This window comes from Lolium perenne, chromosome 3 (assembly GCF_019359855.2).
Source record: "Lolium perenne isolate Kyuss_39 chromosome 3, Kyuss_2.0, whole genome shotgun sequence".
Classification (NCBI taxonomy): domain Eukaryota; kingdom Viridiplantae; phylum Streptophyta; class Magnoliopsida; order Poales; family Poaceae; genus Lolium; species Lolium perenne.
In genome coordinates, this window is record NC_067246.2 from 237198730 (window position 1) to 237214543 (window position 15814).

Consider the following 15814-nt stretch of genomic DNA (forward strand, 5'->3'; position numbering starts at 1 on the left):
CGTGGCCCCACTTCATCTCCTCTTCGGTCTTCTGGAAGCTTCGTGGCAAAATAGGACCCTGGACGTTGATTTCGTCCAATTCCGAGAATATTTCCTTACTAGGATTTCTGAAACAAAAAACAGCAGAAAACAGCAACTGGCACTTCGGCATCTTGTTAATAGGTTAGTTCCAGAAAATGCACGAATATGACATAAAGTGTGCATAAAACATGTAGATATCATCAATAATGTGGCATGGAACATAAGAAATTATCAATACGTCGGAGACATATCACAAGTCTTCTCCAACACCTTATGATCCCAGTGTGACACTACGCAAGAACCGGAGGATTGCCATAGATCAATTGAGATATTCTCAGATCGTTGGCTCACTCATGTACTTAGCGAGCGCGACTAGACCCGACATCTCTTTTGCTGTTAGCAAGTTGAGTAGGTTCATGTCAAACCCGGGTACTGATCATTGGCATGCACTTGATAGGGTCATGCGCTACCTATGTAGTACAATGAGTTATGGGATTCACTATTCAGGGCACCCAGCTGTGCTTGAAGGATATAGTGATTCAAATTGGATCTTTGATGTAGCTGATCTCTACGCCACTAGCGGATATGTATTTACCTTTGGAGGTGGCGCAGTGTCATGAAGATCTTGTAAGCAAACCATATTGACGAGGTCAACTATGGAAGCAGAATTTACTGCTTTGGACACAACCACTGTTGAATCAGAATGGTTGCGTGAGCTCTTGATGGACTTGCCTGTGGTTGAAAAACCTGTACCGGCAATTCTTTTGAATTGTGACAATCAAACTGTAATTGTCAAAGTGAACAATTCTAAGGATAACGCGAAGTCATCAAGACACGTCAAGAGACGTTTGAAGTCTGTCAGGAAATTGCGAAACTCTGGAGTAATAACTGTTACATATATTCAAACAGACAAAACCTGGCAGATCCCTTTACAAAGGGACTATCACGTAATGTGATAGAAAGTGCATCGAGGGAGATGGGTTTGAGACCCGTTGATGTTACACCATAGTGGCAACCCAACCTTTGTGATCGGAGATCCCGTGAATTAGGACCTGGGAAGAACAAACTAGTGGTTTAATTGAGGAGAGTATTATGTAACCCTCTCTATGTGAAGATGCACAACTCTCAATTGCTGTAAGGCAGGTTGGCAACAAGCCTTAATGTGTGTATGTTGGCTATTATAGCAAAGATGCTGTCCTACAGAGCATTCTTGAAATAACACACCTATATGAGTCCGATTGTTAAACGTCGCAATCTATGAGATTTGGGTGATCTCTAGTAAACTCATGAAGAGAGCACGAAGTATGACGCATATGCTTCACCCACGGGGTAGGCTACTGGCAGCCATGTACTGGTCATGACTTTGAGTGAAACCCTGTTCATGCAAAACTTGCAATTCAAGGCTTAGTCCATTGTTCAAGTGTGAATGGATGTAGCTTAAGGTTCTAGGCGGAAGTTCAACTTAACAGTCTCCGCTGAAACACTGGTATATAAACAAGCAGTGAGTATTGGTAAATCTCTAAATGGGATTTGAGATCTGGTGGGGGATTGTTGAAATATTGGGCCCACTTTAAGTGGTCCATACTAGATTTCAGATTTCCCTATAAATCTCAAAGCCCACATAGTGGTAGCCTTGTGAGTTTGAGCCCAAGTTGGTGGCAGCTCACTAGGGAGTGGCAAGAGGTGGAAAGTTTAGTCCCACATGGAAAGTTGGGAGGAAGTTAGACCACCTTATAAGGTGGGTTGTTCCACCACTAGTAAGTGAGTGAGAATAGGAGTGCTACACGCGCGCGCTCCTCCTCCTCCTCGCTTGCTCGTCTCGACTCGACTCGACACGACACGTCACGACGCGCGCGCCGCGCTCGTGGTGAGTGGATTGAGCCTCGAGCCGAGACTTTCCTTATTTTTTGCAGCTCAGGAAAACGAACAGAGTCCTAGACGGACGCGTCGCAGTTAGTCGGTTCGGGTCGCTCCCGGATCGTGGGCTATCTGTTACCGACTCGAAACGTTCGTGCGACGTGGGTGTGGCCCACGTTGCCTAGGGTTTCCCGAGCCTATATAATCTCCTACCCGGCAACCACAGAAACACATCTAATACACGAGTTAGGGTTTCCACATCTCTCTGCTTGCGCCGCCATCGTAGCCTACTCCATCCCGCGCGCCGACGTGCATCAGCGAACGGGAGAGCAGGTCTCCGGAACCACTCGTCCTTGCGATCCTGTACGGGAGATGGCGAATTAGGTTTTTGGGAAGCGCTCTGCGCGACTGCTCAAACTCTTCATCACGGGTCGCCTTCCGTCCAAATCGGGCGGTGCTGCCTACCGTCGTCTACAACACCGTCTACTTCGACCCGTCGTCCCCGTCGTCAACAACGTTACTGCTGCGACATCGTCTGCTACACCTTCACCGCCACCTCCACCAGATCGGTACGTGCGACATATCTCGATCTGTTTAGCGATGGATGTTGTATTGTTTGCTCTGCTACTGTTCATGTTGATCACTGCATCTAGTATGTTCGAGTTTCACATGTTAGTAGTTACTGTCGTCATGCTTAATATTCTAGAATTAATCATGAAAATTGTGCCTAATTATCCAACAGTTTGTACGGGAAACGCAATAACTTAGTCCATGGAGACCGTCTTAAACCACCTGTTTCTAGTTCATGACTGCTTGCGTAAACATGTTTTTTGCCATCGTTGTCTTTCCGAGTGTCGTGCACTTTGCATGTGATCTTATAGTAGTGAACGGAGGGAGTACATGCTACAAACTACAAGCTCTTTTCAAGACTCCACGTTACATTTATAGAAGAAACAAAATCTATAGATCAATAACATAGCCTTTCAAAAGGTATACGAAGAATTAAGTATGAGATCCTGATCATTTGTCCACGGGTTGATCTGGTTGGTTCATTCATAAATTACCGATTTCTCCATATAAAAGCCAGCGGGCAGGTTGGAATGGTGGAAGCAAGCGCACTTACATTTGTTAGTAGGAGTGGACATGAGGACGAGGATGCGATCAATAGCGATGACGGTTACCATTCAATGGAATGGGAACAGGATGCATAGGAAATTTGGTCCGCAAGCTAGAAAGGTGGAGGTCACTCGCTTGCAATCACGCTAACTACAAGTCTACATCTCACAGTCGCTGATAATGCGGGTTGATATGTGGAATTTTTGACGAAAAGAACCACCTGCTTCAACAAATTGCTAGAAAAGATCACCTGCAAAAAATATTGCCAAAAAAGACCACCTCCCTCTAGCGGCAGGGCATGCCAAAGCAACACGTGGCACCTGCCATCGGTGATCTTGGCGGCAGGGCCTGCCGCCGCTGTCCCTGGCGGCACGTTAGAAGGCCGGCCAGCTCCGTTAGCCAGCATCGAGGCAGTGGCCCATGCCGCCACAGGCGTTGGCGGCAAGACTGCAGTCAGAGCTCACGCACGTATGGCCGACAGTCCTCGCTCGCGCGGCAGTTTGCCCAGGAAAACACAGCGCACTTGGAATGCAGCTTCTGCCACCATAGTTGGTTGCCGTAAACGAGTTTGGTCCTTAGTATGTGGGAGCGGGAAAGAGCCAGATTTAATATACCACTGATGGAGGGATCGATCAGGGCATATTTTCGTCGATTTTGACAAAATTGACCTATTTCTGGTAACAACGCACAAAATAACCTGTCCCAGAAAAGATTTCACGATTTGACCCTTTTTCTTGGCGCCGCACCGGACGGAGCCAAGCTCCACACCATAACGCCACGGGTGAAGGTGCCATGGTCGCACGACGCCGCGGCTGGTGGCGCTATGCCCCCCGACTTAAAACGACGCGACCAGCCCCTCTCGTACCCCTTCGTCCAGAGACAGAGACGCGGGCTGAAGCAGTGGTTCGTCTCTCTCTCACTTCCCCACCTAATTTCTCCATCAAATCTCTCAGATCTGTGGCGTTTCTTGGTGGATTTCGACTCCCTTTAGGCCCAAGAGGTAATCTCTCCTATTCTCCCCCTTTTGGTCCAATTAATTTCGTGGATTTGGTGCTTTTTTTCTCAAGTAATGAAACCCTAGATCTTGCATAATGAAACTCTGGCCAATGGTTCTTGGTTTGATGACTATGAAACATTAGGTGTTCAAATTGGTGCTTAGGGTTAGGGTTATGAAAGATCTTGTTGCATTTGGATTGTTGTCATTTTTTTAGATGGCAAGAATTGTGAATGTTCATCATATGGACAAAGCGGCTTTTTTGAAAGGGAATGCCGAGTGTGTTGACCCAAAGGAGGTAGTTATGGTATTCACCACTAGTCCTACCTACGCCGAGGTTGTTGAAATAATTCGATTCGATTTGAAGTGGATGGAGCCAAGTGATGCATGTGAGGATGAAGGGCCCGACGAAGATGTTGATGAGGATGGGCTAACGGTTAAAGAAGCCGCAGCTCACAAGAAGGTGGTGGGCCGTGCTCATCGCCCATCATTGTTCCGAGATCTTAGCCTTGCGAATAAGGCTATAGTTGATGGTGGTATTAGTAGAGTGCTTGAACCAAGGGTATCCGCTAAAAAGGATAGGAAACCCAAAAAGTATGGGATTAATCCCGGAGTGAAATTTCAAAGCTTGTTGGAATTTCAAATGTGGATCAAGGACTACGCGGTTAAGTACCATCGACCGTACAAGGTGGTTCACTCGGATGCTAAGGTGCGCTACACAGTCAAGTGTGAGGACAAAGGATGTTCGTGGGTTGTGCGTGCAAGACCATTCAGAGGAGGGCCACAATGGAGCATTGTAACTTGCCAATCTATGCATACATGCAGTGGCAAGGATATCCGTGATACCACAGTTGCGGATGATCACCGTCAATTGTCCTCCGCTTTCATTGCTTATAGAGTTGCCAATAACATAAGGTCACTCCCTACATATACAATTAAGGGGGTGATAGACTTGATAAATGAACTATTTGGTTACAAGGTGAAGTATGGGAAGGCGTGGAAGGCCAAGCAAGCGGCATTTAAGATTTTGTATGGTGATTGGAAAGAAGCATATAACCGCCTCCCTAGGTTGTTGGGAGCTATGGCGGCAAGAAACCCGGGAACATATCATGTGGTGGAGCCTCTTGGAACAAAGACTAGGACTATGAAAGGTGAAAGTGTCCGAGTATTTGGCCGTGCATTTTGGGCATTCGGGCCAAGCATAAGGGCATTCAAGCATTGCAGGCCGGTTATATCCATTGATGGCACATTTTTGACCGGGAGGTTCAAGGGCACAATGTTGGTTGCCATAGCTCATGACGCTGCGAACCAATTGTTGCCTTTGGCTTTTGCTTTGGTAACTGTGGAGAACAATGACAATTGGGAATGGTTCATGCACCTAGTGAGGACAAAGGTTATTGAACCGACCAGAGAGGTTTGCGTCATCTCAGATCGCCATCAAGGGATACTCAACGCAGTTGAGAAGGACATTCCAGGGTGCGCTCGTGTGCACCATCGATGGTGCTCCAGGCATTTCGTGTCCAACTTCTACAGAGCATGTGGGAACAAAGAGCTTGCAGACGATCTACAAGATTGTTGTTTCGCTTTCACCGCTCGACATTTTACTAAGTTGTACAACAGATTGTATGGTCTCACCAACGATGGGGCAAGGAGTTTCTCAGAAGGAACATGACAGAGAGGTCGAAGTGGGCACGAGCTTATGACTATGGTGGTATGAGGTACGGTGACATGACATCCAATATGGCCGAATGCTTCAATAGTGTTTTGAGAGGTGTCCATCAATTGCCTGTGACAGCAATAGCGGAATATACCTTTGAAAAGTTGAACGAGTATTTCCTAAATTATAGCGAGGAAACAAATAGGCAGATTCTAGGGTTTAACAAGCAAAAAAAGAAGTACAAGTATCCACCGGTGGTCGACAGTTGGATGGAGTACCAATCAAAGAAGTCAAGCACACAAACGTGTGAGTGCTTTGATAGTGAAGAATTGATCTATCAAGTTAATGAGCCAGGAGGAACCACGAGAGGAGGTGTACAACACGGTGGACTGTCATTCGAGGTTTGGCTGCGCAAAGGAACATGCTCGTGCCAGAGGCCAACATTGTACCATCTCCCTTGTTCACACTTGATAACGGCGGCATGCGTCCGTAAAGTGGGTCTTAATCATCCGGATACAGTACGGATGGAGGAGCACTCAATTGAAGCGATGAAGGCTACCTGGGCGGGGAGATTTCAACCGTATTTGGACCAGAGCCAATTCTTCTCCTTCTTCTGCCTTATTTTGTCCAACCTGAAAGTTATAATTCATAGTCAGTATATTCAGCAGTATATTCAGTAGGTCATGAATATGTTATGTATGAAGGACTCACGCGTGCAACTCTATTCTAGTGTCCTTCCATGGCGGCGGGGTCTCTTGGAACAAACCAAACTGTCTCATCACCCGATCTGGTAGATGGTACTCAACTGCATAAAAGCATATCAACGGACAAGTCATCCGCCAAAGATGTGCTTCTTCTAGACACTTCGGGTTCAGCCTAAACAATATATTTCGAGCAATACTCCTGGGCTCTCCATAGGGCTCCCATGTCACCTATGCGTAATACAAGCCTCAGGTTGGTTGAGCCATGTGGTGGAAAGCAAATTGAAATAAAGACCAATCAAGTTATTACCTTCTCCGGGGTAAGAGTGTCGAGTTGGCTGATGTACCTCATGTAGCATTCCTTAGATTCACCATGGAAAGGTTCAGTATTGTCCCATATGTACGCCGCGGTAGGAAAACGTAAAGGGTCTCTATGATCATTCCAATCATTTCGGCGCATCTCAATGGGACGGCCAACTGGCAAGCGCAACCACGACCATATGGACAATAGAAGCATACAACCACCAATACTTACTCCTTTTCCTGTTTTGCAACACGCGTCGTCCAACTGCACATTCAAAAACAATATGTATATAGCGAATAAAGACAACAATCCAGGATACAAGTAATGAACAATGTAGCGAAGAAAGACAACAATCCAGGTGGTACAAGTTATTACCTGTCGGTATAAGTAAGCGAGTGCAACTGTTCCCCAACTGAGATTATGTTCCCAACCCGCAAATAGCTGGAGCCACATGAAGGAGGCATTCGATCCAGTGCCGTCTGAGAAAAGAACCCTACTCACAACATACCACAAGTACGCCCGATCATACATCTCAACCACCTCGTCCTCGGCGCCCTCGGGGCACTTCTTGAAGTTCCTTTGGATCCAAGAATAAGGAGCACCAGCAGACATCTTCTCCCTCGTCGGCGCGTTCCCAATGAGATCCCTCATCGCTTCACGCCATCCATCAGAAGATGTGTTACGACACACAGGCTCCCCTTTGATAGGAAGTGCCAAGATCATGGAAACATCTTGCAGAGTCACTGTCATCTCCCCACAAGGCAAGTGGAAACTATGTGTCTCCGGTCTCCATCGATCAACTAGTGCCGTGATCGCGCATGGGTTCATATGCGGCGTCGACCGGGACACAAGGTGCACGAAAGGGAGAAGTCCGGTCTTCTTGATATATTGTGTGTATCGCTCGTCATATGGCATCTTCTTGCCATGGACCTCATGGCACCTCAAGTGCAACCATTTCAAAACCTCCCCTTTCTCCGCCATAATCCTTCCGCGGTGCCATTTGTCATAATGGTCATCTAGAATAGATTCCGGTTCCATCCTACATATGTGAGCAAATATAAACAAGTTACTACATATTATAAGAAAAAACCGGTATAACTATTTCATAACAATAAGAACACATTGAGAATAAGAACAATTATATTTCCATCCTACATATGTGAACAATTCTATTTCATTGCTAATACAAATATTTGAGGGAAACATGGTAGGCAAGATTTATAATCCAACATTACCAACCTAACAATACCTCACAGATCTACTAACCCCTAATAACCACAAGGTTGTCACACATGTCAAGCCATGAAATCTCGGAGGAAAATCGATGGAAAATCTACTTAATTTGGGGATGAACTAGGGTTACCCAAAACCGGCCAAACCTTGCCTTAAACCAAAAATTCGGAGGAAAATCGATGGGGAATACCTTCAGATTTCGGAGGGGAAGTAGATCCACCAAAGAGAGAGAAGGATTGGAGGCTTTAGAGTAGGGATTTGAGGGATGGGGAGAGAGGCGGGTGCGGCGGCGCCATGCTTGCCCGCGTCTCTGTCTCTGGAATCTCTGGACGAAGGGGTACCAGAGGGGCTCGCGTTGTTTTAAGTCGGGGGGCATAGCGCCACCAGCCGCGGCGTCGTGCACGCATGACGCCATTAGGCGCGGCGTCATGCGACCATGGCGCCTTCACCCGTGGCGTTATGGTATGGAGCTTGGCTCCGTCCGGTGCGGCGCCAAGAAAAAGGGTCAAATCGTGAAATCTTTTCTGGGACAGGTTATTTTGTGCGTTGTTACCAGAACTAGGTCAATTTTGTCAAAATCGACCATATTTTCAATGGAGCGACGTCTAAAATGTCCACCTACGCTATTTCCGTCAGTCTAAGAGTATCTTCAGTCGCGTCCCCCAATGCGTTCTCCAAAACTATTTGGGACGCGCCGGATAAAAAAAGCTTCCAGCCGCGTCCCCTAAACCTGTTTTTTGTCCGGCGCGCTCCGATACGGTGTCCGGCGCCCCGAGCCCGTCCCCGCCCCACAGGAGACGCACCGGGGACGCCGGACACAACGAAAAGCGAGGCGAAGCGACACGGGGCCGACCCGTCAGCGGCACAATAAATTTTAACCTAACCGTCGCCTACCTCGTGATGGAAGTTATTGGCGCGCAGCGACGGTGCAGCTCCCGCAGAGGCGTAGCGACGGTGCAGTTCCCGCAGAGGCGCATCGACGCGTCTTGTCGCGCCTAGCTCGGCGTGCCGACGTTAATGAGCGCCACCGCTCCCCCGCCTCCATCCGGCCTATAAAAAGGGCCCATTGGAAAAATGAGTGGTCACTTTGCGCGTCCGCGCAGCGTCCGCCGCGATGCATCCCGGACGCAAATTTGTGCCGTGTTTGCGTCTCCACGGATTGCCCGATCACTATGCATCGTCCCGCTAGAGCAGGGTTCAGACGTATTTTTTGACTGCACGAACGCAAACGGTCACTCAACGTCCCTTTTGCGTTGCTCCGTTGGAGATGTCATGTGTTATAATGCACTCAACGTACCCTGGCTAGCAGTGCCCCTTCGTTCCGTCCGCTTTGAATGCAAGGGGAAGGATGGATTATAAGAAAAGGACCGTGGCATGTCTTGCCGCCAACGCCGGTGGCGGCATGGCCCACTGCCTCAATGCTGGCTAACGGAGTGGACTGGCTTTCTAACGTGCCGCCAGGCACAGTGGCGGCAGGCTCTGCCGCCAACATCAGCGACGGCATGCACCACGTGTTGCTTGGCACGCCTTGCCGCCATAGGAAGGTGGTCTTTTTTGGCAATATTTTTTGCAGGTGGTCTTTTTTGGCAATTCATTGGAGCAAGTGATCCTTTTCGTCAAAATTTCTGATATGTGCAGTTAGAAGTGAGCATGTAGAACGGACTAGGTATCAGTATCACCCTTATTGGATGAATCCAATGTGCAGTTTCAAGGTCGAGCAGTGTACTCTATGCTCCTGACATTGTGATCTTTCAAGGTGTAAGGATTGAACTTGGAAGCAAATCAAATAACCGTGACTAAAATAATTAATAATGTCGCGTTCTTTGAAAAGGGGCTCTTTGTCTTTTTACAATAGTTCATGTTCATCTAGGTCTAGTTGATTATATTTGGCTTGTTCAGAACATAGTAATCTACATATCTTCAAAGCTCTTGTTTGTTGATGTCATCCTCTGCACTGGACAGGGCAATCGTAAACAAATTACATTACTCCCTCCAATCCATAATAAATGTTGTGGTTCTAACTTGAATATCGTCTCAGCATTGTTTCCATTGTCTTCTCCAGTCTCAGCCACTACGAGATGTCTTCTCAGCAACTTCAATTAAATATGGACAACTTTCTGGCTTAATCATGTCTTGATCTGTATCACAAGCTGTAGCCACAATTAGTAATAGGTGCAGCCGGGCGAAGCCGCATTTATACAAAATACAGTAATTAGATTGCTCCACCAGAAGCAATCAATCCATGATCAGGCCAAGCAGCACTAACTCGATCAATGCCCACCGTCCGGTCCACACACATGCATGCGGGCCGCTTTAGAGCAAGTACAATAAGGCTGACTCACCAGGCTATAAGAATTAAAATTGTGTTGTTTTGCTTAGGTGGATGAGAGAGAAGTGGAGAGAGAAGAGAGATGGGCTCTCATGCAAGAAGCAGCAGACGCGTCTTTCTAAGACTTTGTGAGCATGTGTGGTGGGCCTTTTACACATAAAGTTATCAATCCTTAAAGCCAACTATTGTACAAGTTAGCTATAAGCTGACTATAGTTGGCCTTATAGCCAGCAACCGGCTGCCCTATTGGAATTGCTCTTAGGCGCGAGAGACCGACCGGGTCTGTACACACAGCTGGCACGTCCCACCTTTTTGTGCTATAAAAACGCTTCACATTTCATCACACCATCCTACAATGATCAAAAGCTGAATCTTCTCACATTTCTCCTTGCATTTTCGATTTCCCAGTCTACACGTACATGGAGTGCATCGCGGAGCTGCAGCACGAGGTTCCGGAGGTTTACGGCACCGACCTGCTCGTAGAGCTTCCGGACGCGTCGCTGGCCGCCGAACAGGAAGAGGAGGAGGAGGTGGCGGGGGGCGGCAAGCATCTTCGTCGAGTCGGCTTCCCCGTCGACGACGTCGATGACGGCTGGGGCGACCTGGAATCGGTCCACCCGCACCAGGAGGAGGCAGGCTGCGAGGACTGCGGGCTGGACGGCATCATCCTGTCCGGCTTCGACTGGTGCGGGTGCTCGCCGGCGCCGCACGTCGTAGACGACGGCGGCGGCGGTTGCAACCCCGTGGACTACTGGACGGATCATGAGATTGAGAGCGATGCTTTTGGCCCATTCACTGGCGACAGCGTGGGGGAGTGGTACATGGATGGCATGGCCATGGAGTGGGACGGCGAGAGGAGCTACTACTCATTTCACCCATCTTACAGCGGCGGCGAGGCCTGCATGGAGCAACCGTGTGGCAGTCCATTGTGGGAGTGAAGCGAAATAGTAGCAGTGTACTTGTATGTGTGAGCTTTGAACTGGAAAATGTTAGTTTCTGGTAGATGTATGTCTGCATTTTGCAAATTTTCACAACCTGAATTTGCTGAAAAGAGCGCGAGTTCCTGATGGTTCGACTGATTCAGTTGTGTTTGCGACCAAGTCTGGTAGATTAAAATAGATGAAGAACCGCATGCATGTGCATATTTAAGTACACATCATAGACGAAATGTATGTGTAAACCGGCAGGAATGATCATAACTAAACTCTACAATACTATCTACTCACACAGTAGTCACTCTATTATCGACTCTTCTAAAAAGCGACTTCGACCATGATAGCATACTAGTGTGGTACCAGCAGAAATAGTCCTCCGATTCATATTACTTAATACTAATATAGATGTATTTAGACATATTTTTAGTTGTAGATACATCCATTTTAGTATCAAATAATATGATTGGGGGGAGTACATTCAAGGGACCTTCACAACTTCACTATGTTCGGATCTACCATGGCTACTGAGTTTAGCAGCCCAGGAGCAGAGAACACAACCTATTTTTACCATTCTTTTTTTCTCACCTCCCGTCGCATCAGTTAGTCTTGATTTTACAGCGAACTGTGCAGTGATGTGGACCCTATTTTTTTACGACGTCTGGGAGAGCTGAACCCGGTGGCCAGTTCAGTTGCACACATCAAGGGTGAACACACTAATTCTTGGAGCTAGTAGGCCAAGTTCCCAAGTCACTTCCAAGGGTGTACCGGAAACCCAACAACTTGGTCAATGGAGACTGTCTTAAACCACCTGTTTCTACTTCAACAGTGCTCACGTAAACGTGCTTTGTGCCATCGTTTTAATTCGAGTACCGTGCATTTTGCATCAGATAATTATATTACATATGCATGAAATTCTAATAATTACGTGCCCTTTTGAGACTCGGCGTTAGAGAACTTATATAGATTATTATAGATACAACCTTACCGAAAATATAGTGAGGACGTAGTTAACATTTTGGTCATGGCATCCTGTCATGGTTCTGCCTTTTTTTACTTTATTATCTGCTCTGTCTATAGGTTGACGTTTTGGCTATAATGTTTTTTATCTTCTTTAATAAATAGCTAGTATAATTTATTTTCCATACGGACAACAAAGGCCAATGAGAGTCGATGTCTCATAGCGATGTTTTACAAGCATATTCGGGCTTCACTTTTCAAGTTCCTACGAATCTTTATCTAAATAAATGCTACCAAAAGATTATGAATTCGTTTTATAAAAATAGAAGGTATACATGCGCGTGACTGCAGAGTGCAGTAACTTTTACCATGTAGCCTCCATTGTCAACCTGCAAGCTGAAGCTTTGTGCTTGTTGCAAGAACTACACCATGTGGCTCTATTGTGAATTAAGTATGAGATCTGGAGACATTGTCCGATGAATAATGGATTTATTTTGGTTGGTCCACCTATAAATAGCTAAATTTATCCATATAAAGTGACTAGAATGGTGGAAACTAGGACTCTCCGGAGCCATTGTCCAATGAATAATAGATTTACATTTGTTAGTAGCAGATTGGATATGAGGATGAGGGGGAGATAGATAGCGTTATCAGGTACGTCACTGCACTAGGAGCGGGATGCATTGGGAATTTGAAACGAACAAGATACGCTGAATAAGGTCGTTCACTTGCGATCACGTTAACAATATCTTCCTATGGTCCACGAATCGTGTGGTTAGGTGTATGCAACAAGATATGAACATGTAAATCGTACTAGGTATTACCTTCCTTGAAAAAATCCAATGTGTAGTTTCAAGTTTGAGTCGTGCTTCCCTGCTCCGTCGGGATAAACCCATAACTTTTGGTCAAGTCAAATGGCTGTCATTACTGGTTAGAACTACAAATCCCACTGCTTTCATTCAAGAATGGTATTGTGGACAGTATTTTTGGGACAAGGGGAAGGGTTCTGAAGGAGCCTGAACCGTCCTGGGCGGCTGAACCCCGCTGGCCAGCTCCCTTGCCACACATCAATGGTGAACAAGCAGACTTTTGGAGCCAGTAGGCGCTTTAATCAGCCGGTCTGCCCCATGTCTATACGGGAAACACAACAACTTAGTGGATGTTGACTGTCTTAGACCACATGTTTCTAGCTCCATGGACTTTGCATCTGATAGTCTTGTCTTATAGTCCCTCCATTCCATAACTCTTGTCGTGATTTTTGTTCAAATTTGAACTACAATCATGGCAAAAATTATGCCATGGTGGGAGTATTATGGATGTACTTCTTCCTAATAATTACATGATCTTACTGAGACTCAGGCATTAGTTTTCTAGAAGAAACAAAAGATGCACATATGAACTTATAGATCAATAACAAAACCTTACCGAAGGTTTAGTGTGGACGTAGGAAAATTCTGGTCTTGGCATCTTGTCATAGTTCTGCCAGTGTTCTTGACTTCATTGAAAAAGTACTCTGTTTAGGTTAATGTTTTGGCTATAAGTCTTGCATCTCCTTTAATAAGGCCAATGACTCAATTAGTACATGTCTCACAGAGTCACAGTGATGTTCTACAAGCATGTAAGCCGGGTTTCATTTCCAAGTTCCTACAAATGTTTATTTAAAATAAATGCTACCAAAAAGTCACTACTGTTTTTTTCCTAAAAACCTACAATGTGCAGATGCACGTGATTGCAATAACGTTCACCATGTGCCCTCCATTGTCCACCTGCAAGCTGAAACTTTGTGCGTGTTGGCTTGTTGCAAGAACTACACCAGGGTGGTTGATCGATTGTGAATTAAGTATGAGATCCGGGGCATTTGTCCATGGATTGATTGTTTGATCAATCCATAAATAGCCAATTTCTCCATGTAAAAAGCAAGAGCTGGCCGGGATGGTGGAAGTAAGCACACTGGCATTTGTTAGTAGGAGAGCGCATATGTGGATGATGGGGCGATCCATAGCATTGTCAGTTGCCGTTACTGGACTGGAAATGGGATGCATCAGGAATTTTACCCGAACAAGATCCGGAACAGCCAATTCAGCAGTGGGTTTTCCTTCTCCCAGAACACCGTCAAAAGCAAGAACTGGACAAGAACATCAAGAAATGGGGACGAACACCTTGGAAAAGTCAATCTGACCGCTATCCTACCAGAAACCCTACAAGATCCAATCTGCATGTCGTCGCAAATGACCGACAATGGCTTGTTATGGCAGAACGAGTAGGAAGGTGAGAAGGAGAGATTGTTGGTCAGAGAAGGCAGGGATGGCGTGGGGACTTGCAGGGATGCCGCATCAGTGGAGCAATAACAGCACGGAGGAGCATAGTGGCGTCCCTGGCCAGCTCAAGCGCGGCGGCCACCATCGAACCACTCAAGGACGAGCAGTGGAGCTTGCTGCTGGACCTTGTCGTCGTCCGTTGGGGTGAGCAGGCGAAGCAGAAGCACCACGTGAGGAGCATGACGGCGTTCCCTTCCGGGCGAGTTCGGCATAGCAGCACGACGCTGACGACGGCGGGCTCCGAGTGCCGTTCACGTTCCCACTAAAGAAATGAAGATTAGGCTTGAGACTTTCGTCGCCGCTCATCCGCTGGACGCCTGCAGTCCGCTAACGCGCAGCTCCATGGCTGCCTCTGCCTAAGCGCTCCGCTCCCCGTGCTTGCTCCTCCATCTCCACGTCGCCTCAAGCGCCCGCGATCTGTTCGCTGAAATGCCCGCATAAAGCAGCTGCCTGGCTTGCCCGTGATGGACGCCGGGAGAGGAGGTTGACCACGGGCTTGGCTCGGCTGTGAGTAGGGGCTCGCCTCCTGGATATGAGCAGGGCAGCGCCGACGAGCTCGACCAGCGCCAGAGCGGGCGAGATCTGCGAGGGGGTGACGAGGGCGAGCTCGGCCATGGCACAGCTGGGCGATCTCCGGCCGCGGGCGGGCGCGTGTGAGCGTGGGTGTAGGCTGTTCTCTCCGGCCATGGCGCGGCTGGGCGAGCTCCATCCGGGGGCGAGCGTAGTCGAGCGCGGGTGCTCCCTTCAGCCATGGCGGCGAGCTCCGGACGGCGCACGATCAGGGCCCAACGGACGAGAGCGGGATGGGGCAGCGCTGGCGAGCTCTGGCTGTACTCCATGGACGCGGCCGCCGCCCTGCTCCACCAACCGGCATCCCTACCCGTACCCTCCACTCCGAATCCTGGCGCCCTCTGACTCCTGCGAGCACATGCAGCGCTTTCCCTCTGACTAGGGATGGCGGCGGCCGAGCTAGGCGAGTCCCGGCCGAGCAGGGGCAGCGGCCGAGTTGAGGCTGGTCAGGAGGGAGGGCGGCGGACATGGAGGGGGAATGTGGGATAAGAAAAAATAAGAAAAAAAGGAATGGATAAGAAAAGTAAGAAACAAAGTGGCCCACTAAATTAAAATTTATAATGTATGCAGGGCTGTTTTGCAAAGTGCACATGCCACATCAGGTTGGAAGCAGGACCCACATGTCAGTTTGGCCATTAAACCACTGTTAGACACGTGCAAAGTGCACATGCCACATCAGCTTGGCAGCAGGACCCACATGTCAGTTTGGCCATTAAACCACTGTTAGACACGAATCAATGCTATCTGTTACGTGTTACCCGTAGACTGGTGGTTTTTTGAAAAAAAAAATCAAATAATGGTGGTATTTTGAAGCACTAGCCT

The 15814-nt window shown here is 47.7% G+C and overlaps 3 protein-coding genes across 3 annotated transcripts; 2 read left to right on the forward strand and 1 right to left on the reverse strand.

Annotated features, from left to right (window-relative positions):
- The first annotated feature begins 4292 nt into the window (after nt 1-4292).
- Nucleotides 4293-5660, forward strand: LOC127339911 (uncharacterized). The gene has a single exon (XM_051365707.1). It carries the CDS (start codon nt 4293-4295, stop codon nt 5658-5660), a length of 1368 nt encoding a protein of 455 aa, XP_051221667.1.
- Nucleotides 5661-6181: 521 nt separating this feature from the next.
- Nucleotides 6182-7301, reverse strand: LOC127339910 (protein MAIN-LIKE 1-like). The gene is made up of 3 exons (XM_051365706.1): nt 7026-7301; nt 6657-6914; nt 6182-6277 (listed from the first exon to the last, which is right to left on the reverse strand). Exons 1-3 carry the CDS (start codon nt 7299-7301, stop codon nt 6182-6184), a joined length of 630 nt encoding a protein of 209 aa, XP_051221666.1.
- Nucleotides 7302-10550: 3249 nt separating this feature from the next.
- On the forward strand, nt 10551-11291 carry LOC127338607 (uncharacterized). The gene has a single exon (XM_051364653.1). The coding sequence runs from the start codon at nt 10632-10634 to the stop codon at nt 11148-11150; it is 519 nt and encodes a 172-aa protein (XP_051220613.1). The 5' UTR covers nt 10551-10631; the 3' UTR covers nt 11151-11291.
- Nucleotides 11292-15814: the final 4523 nt, after the last annotated feature.

Bases quoted from the DNA above. Each gene is read 5' to 3' on its own strand.
- LOC127339911 (XM_051365707.1), top strand. From the start codon at position 4,293: ATGGTATTCACCACTAGTCCTACCTACGCCGAGGTTGTTGAAATAATT.
- LOC127339910 (XM_051365706.1), bottom strand. From the start codon at position 7,301: ATGAGGGATCTCATTGGGAACGCGCCGACGAGGGAGAAGATGTCTGCT. The intron at 6,915-7,025 runs GTAATAACTTGT...TTGAATGTGCAG, and splicing joins TCGCTTACTTATACCGACAG to TTGGACGACGCGTGTTGCAA. The intron at 6,278-6,656 runs GTAATAACTTGA...TATAACTTTCAG, and splicing joins ACACTCTTACCCCGGAGAAG to GTTGGACAAAATAAGGCAGA.
- LOC127338607 (XM_051364653.1), top strand. From the start codon at position 10,632: ATGGAGTGCATCGCGGAGCTGCAGCACGAGGTTCCGGAGGTTTACGGC.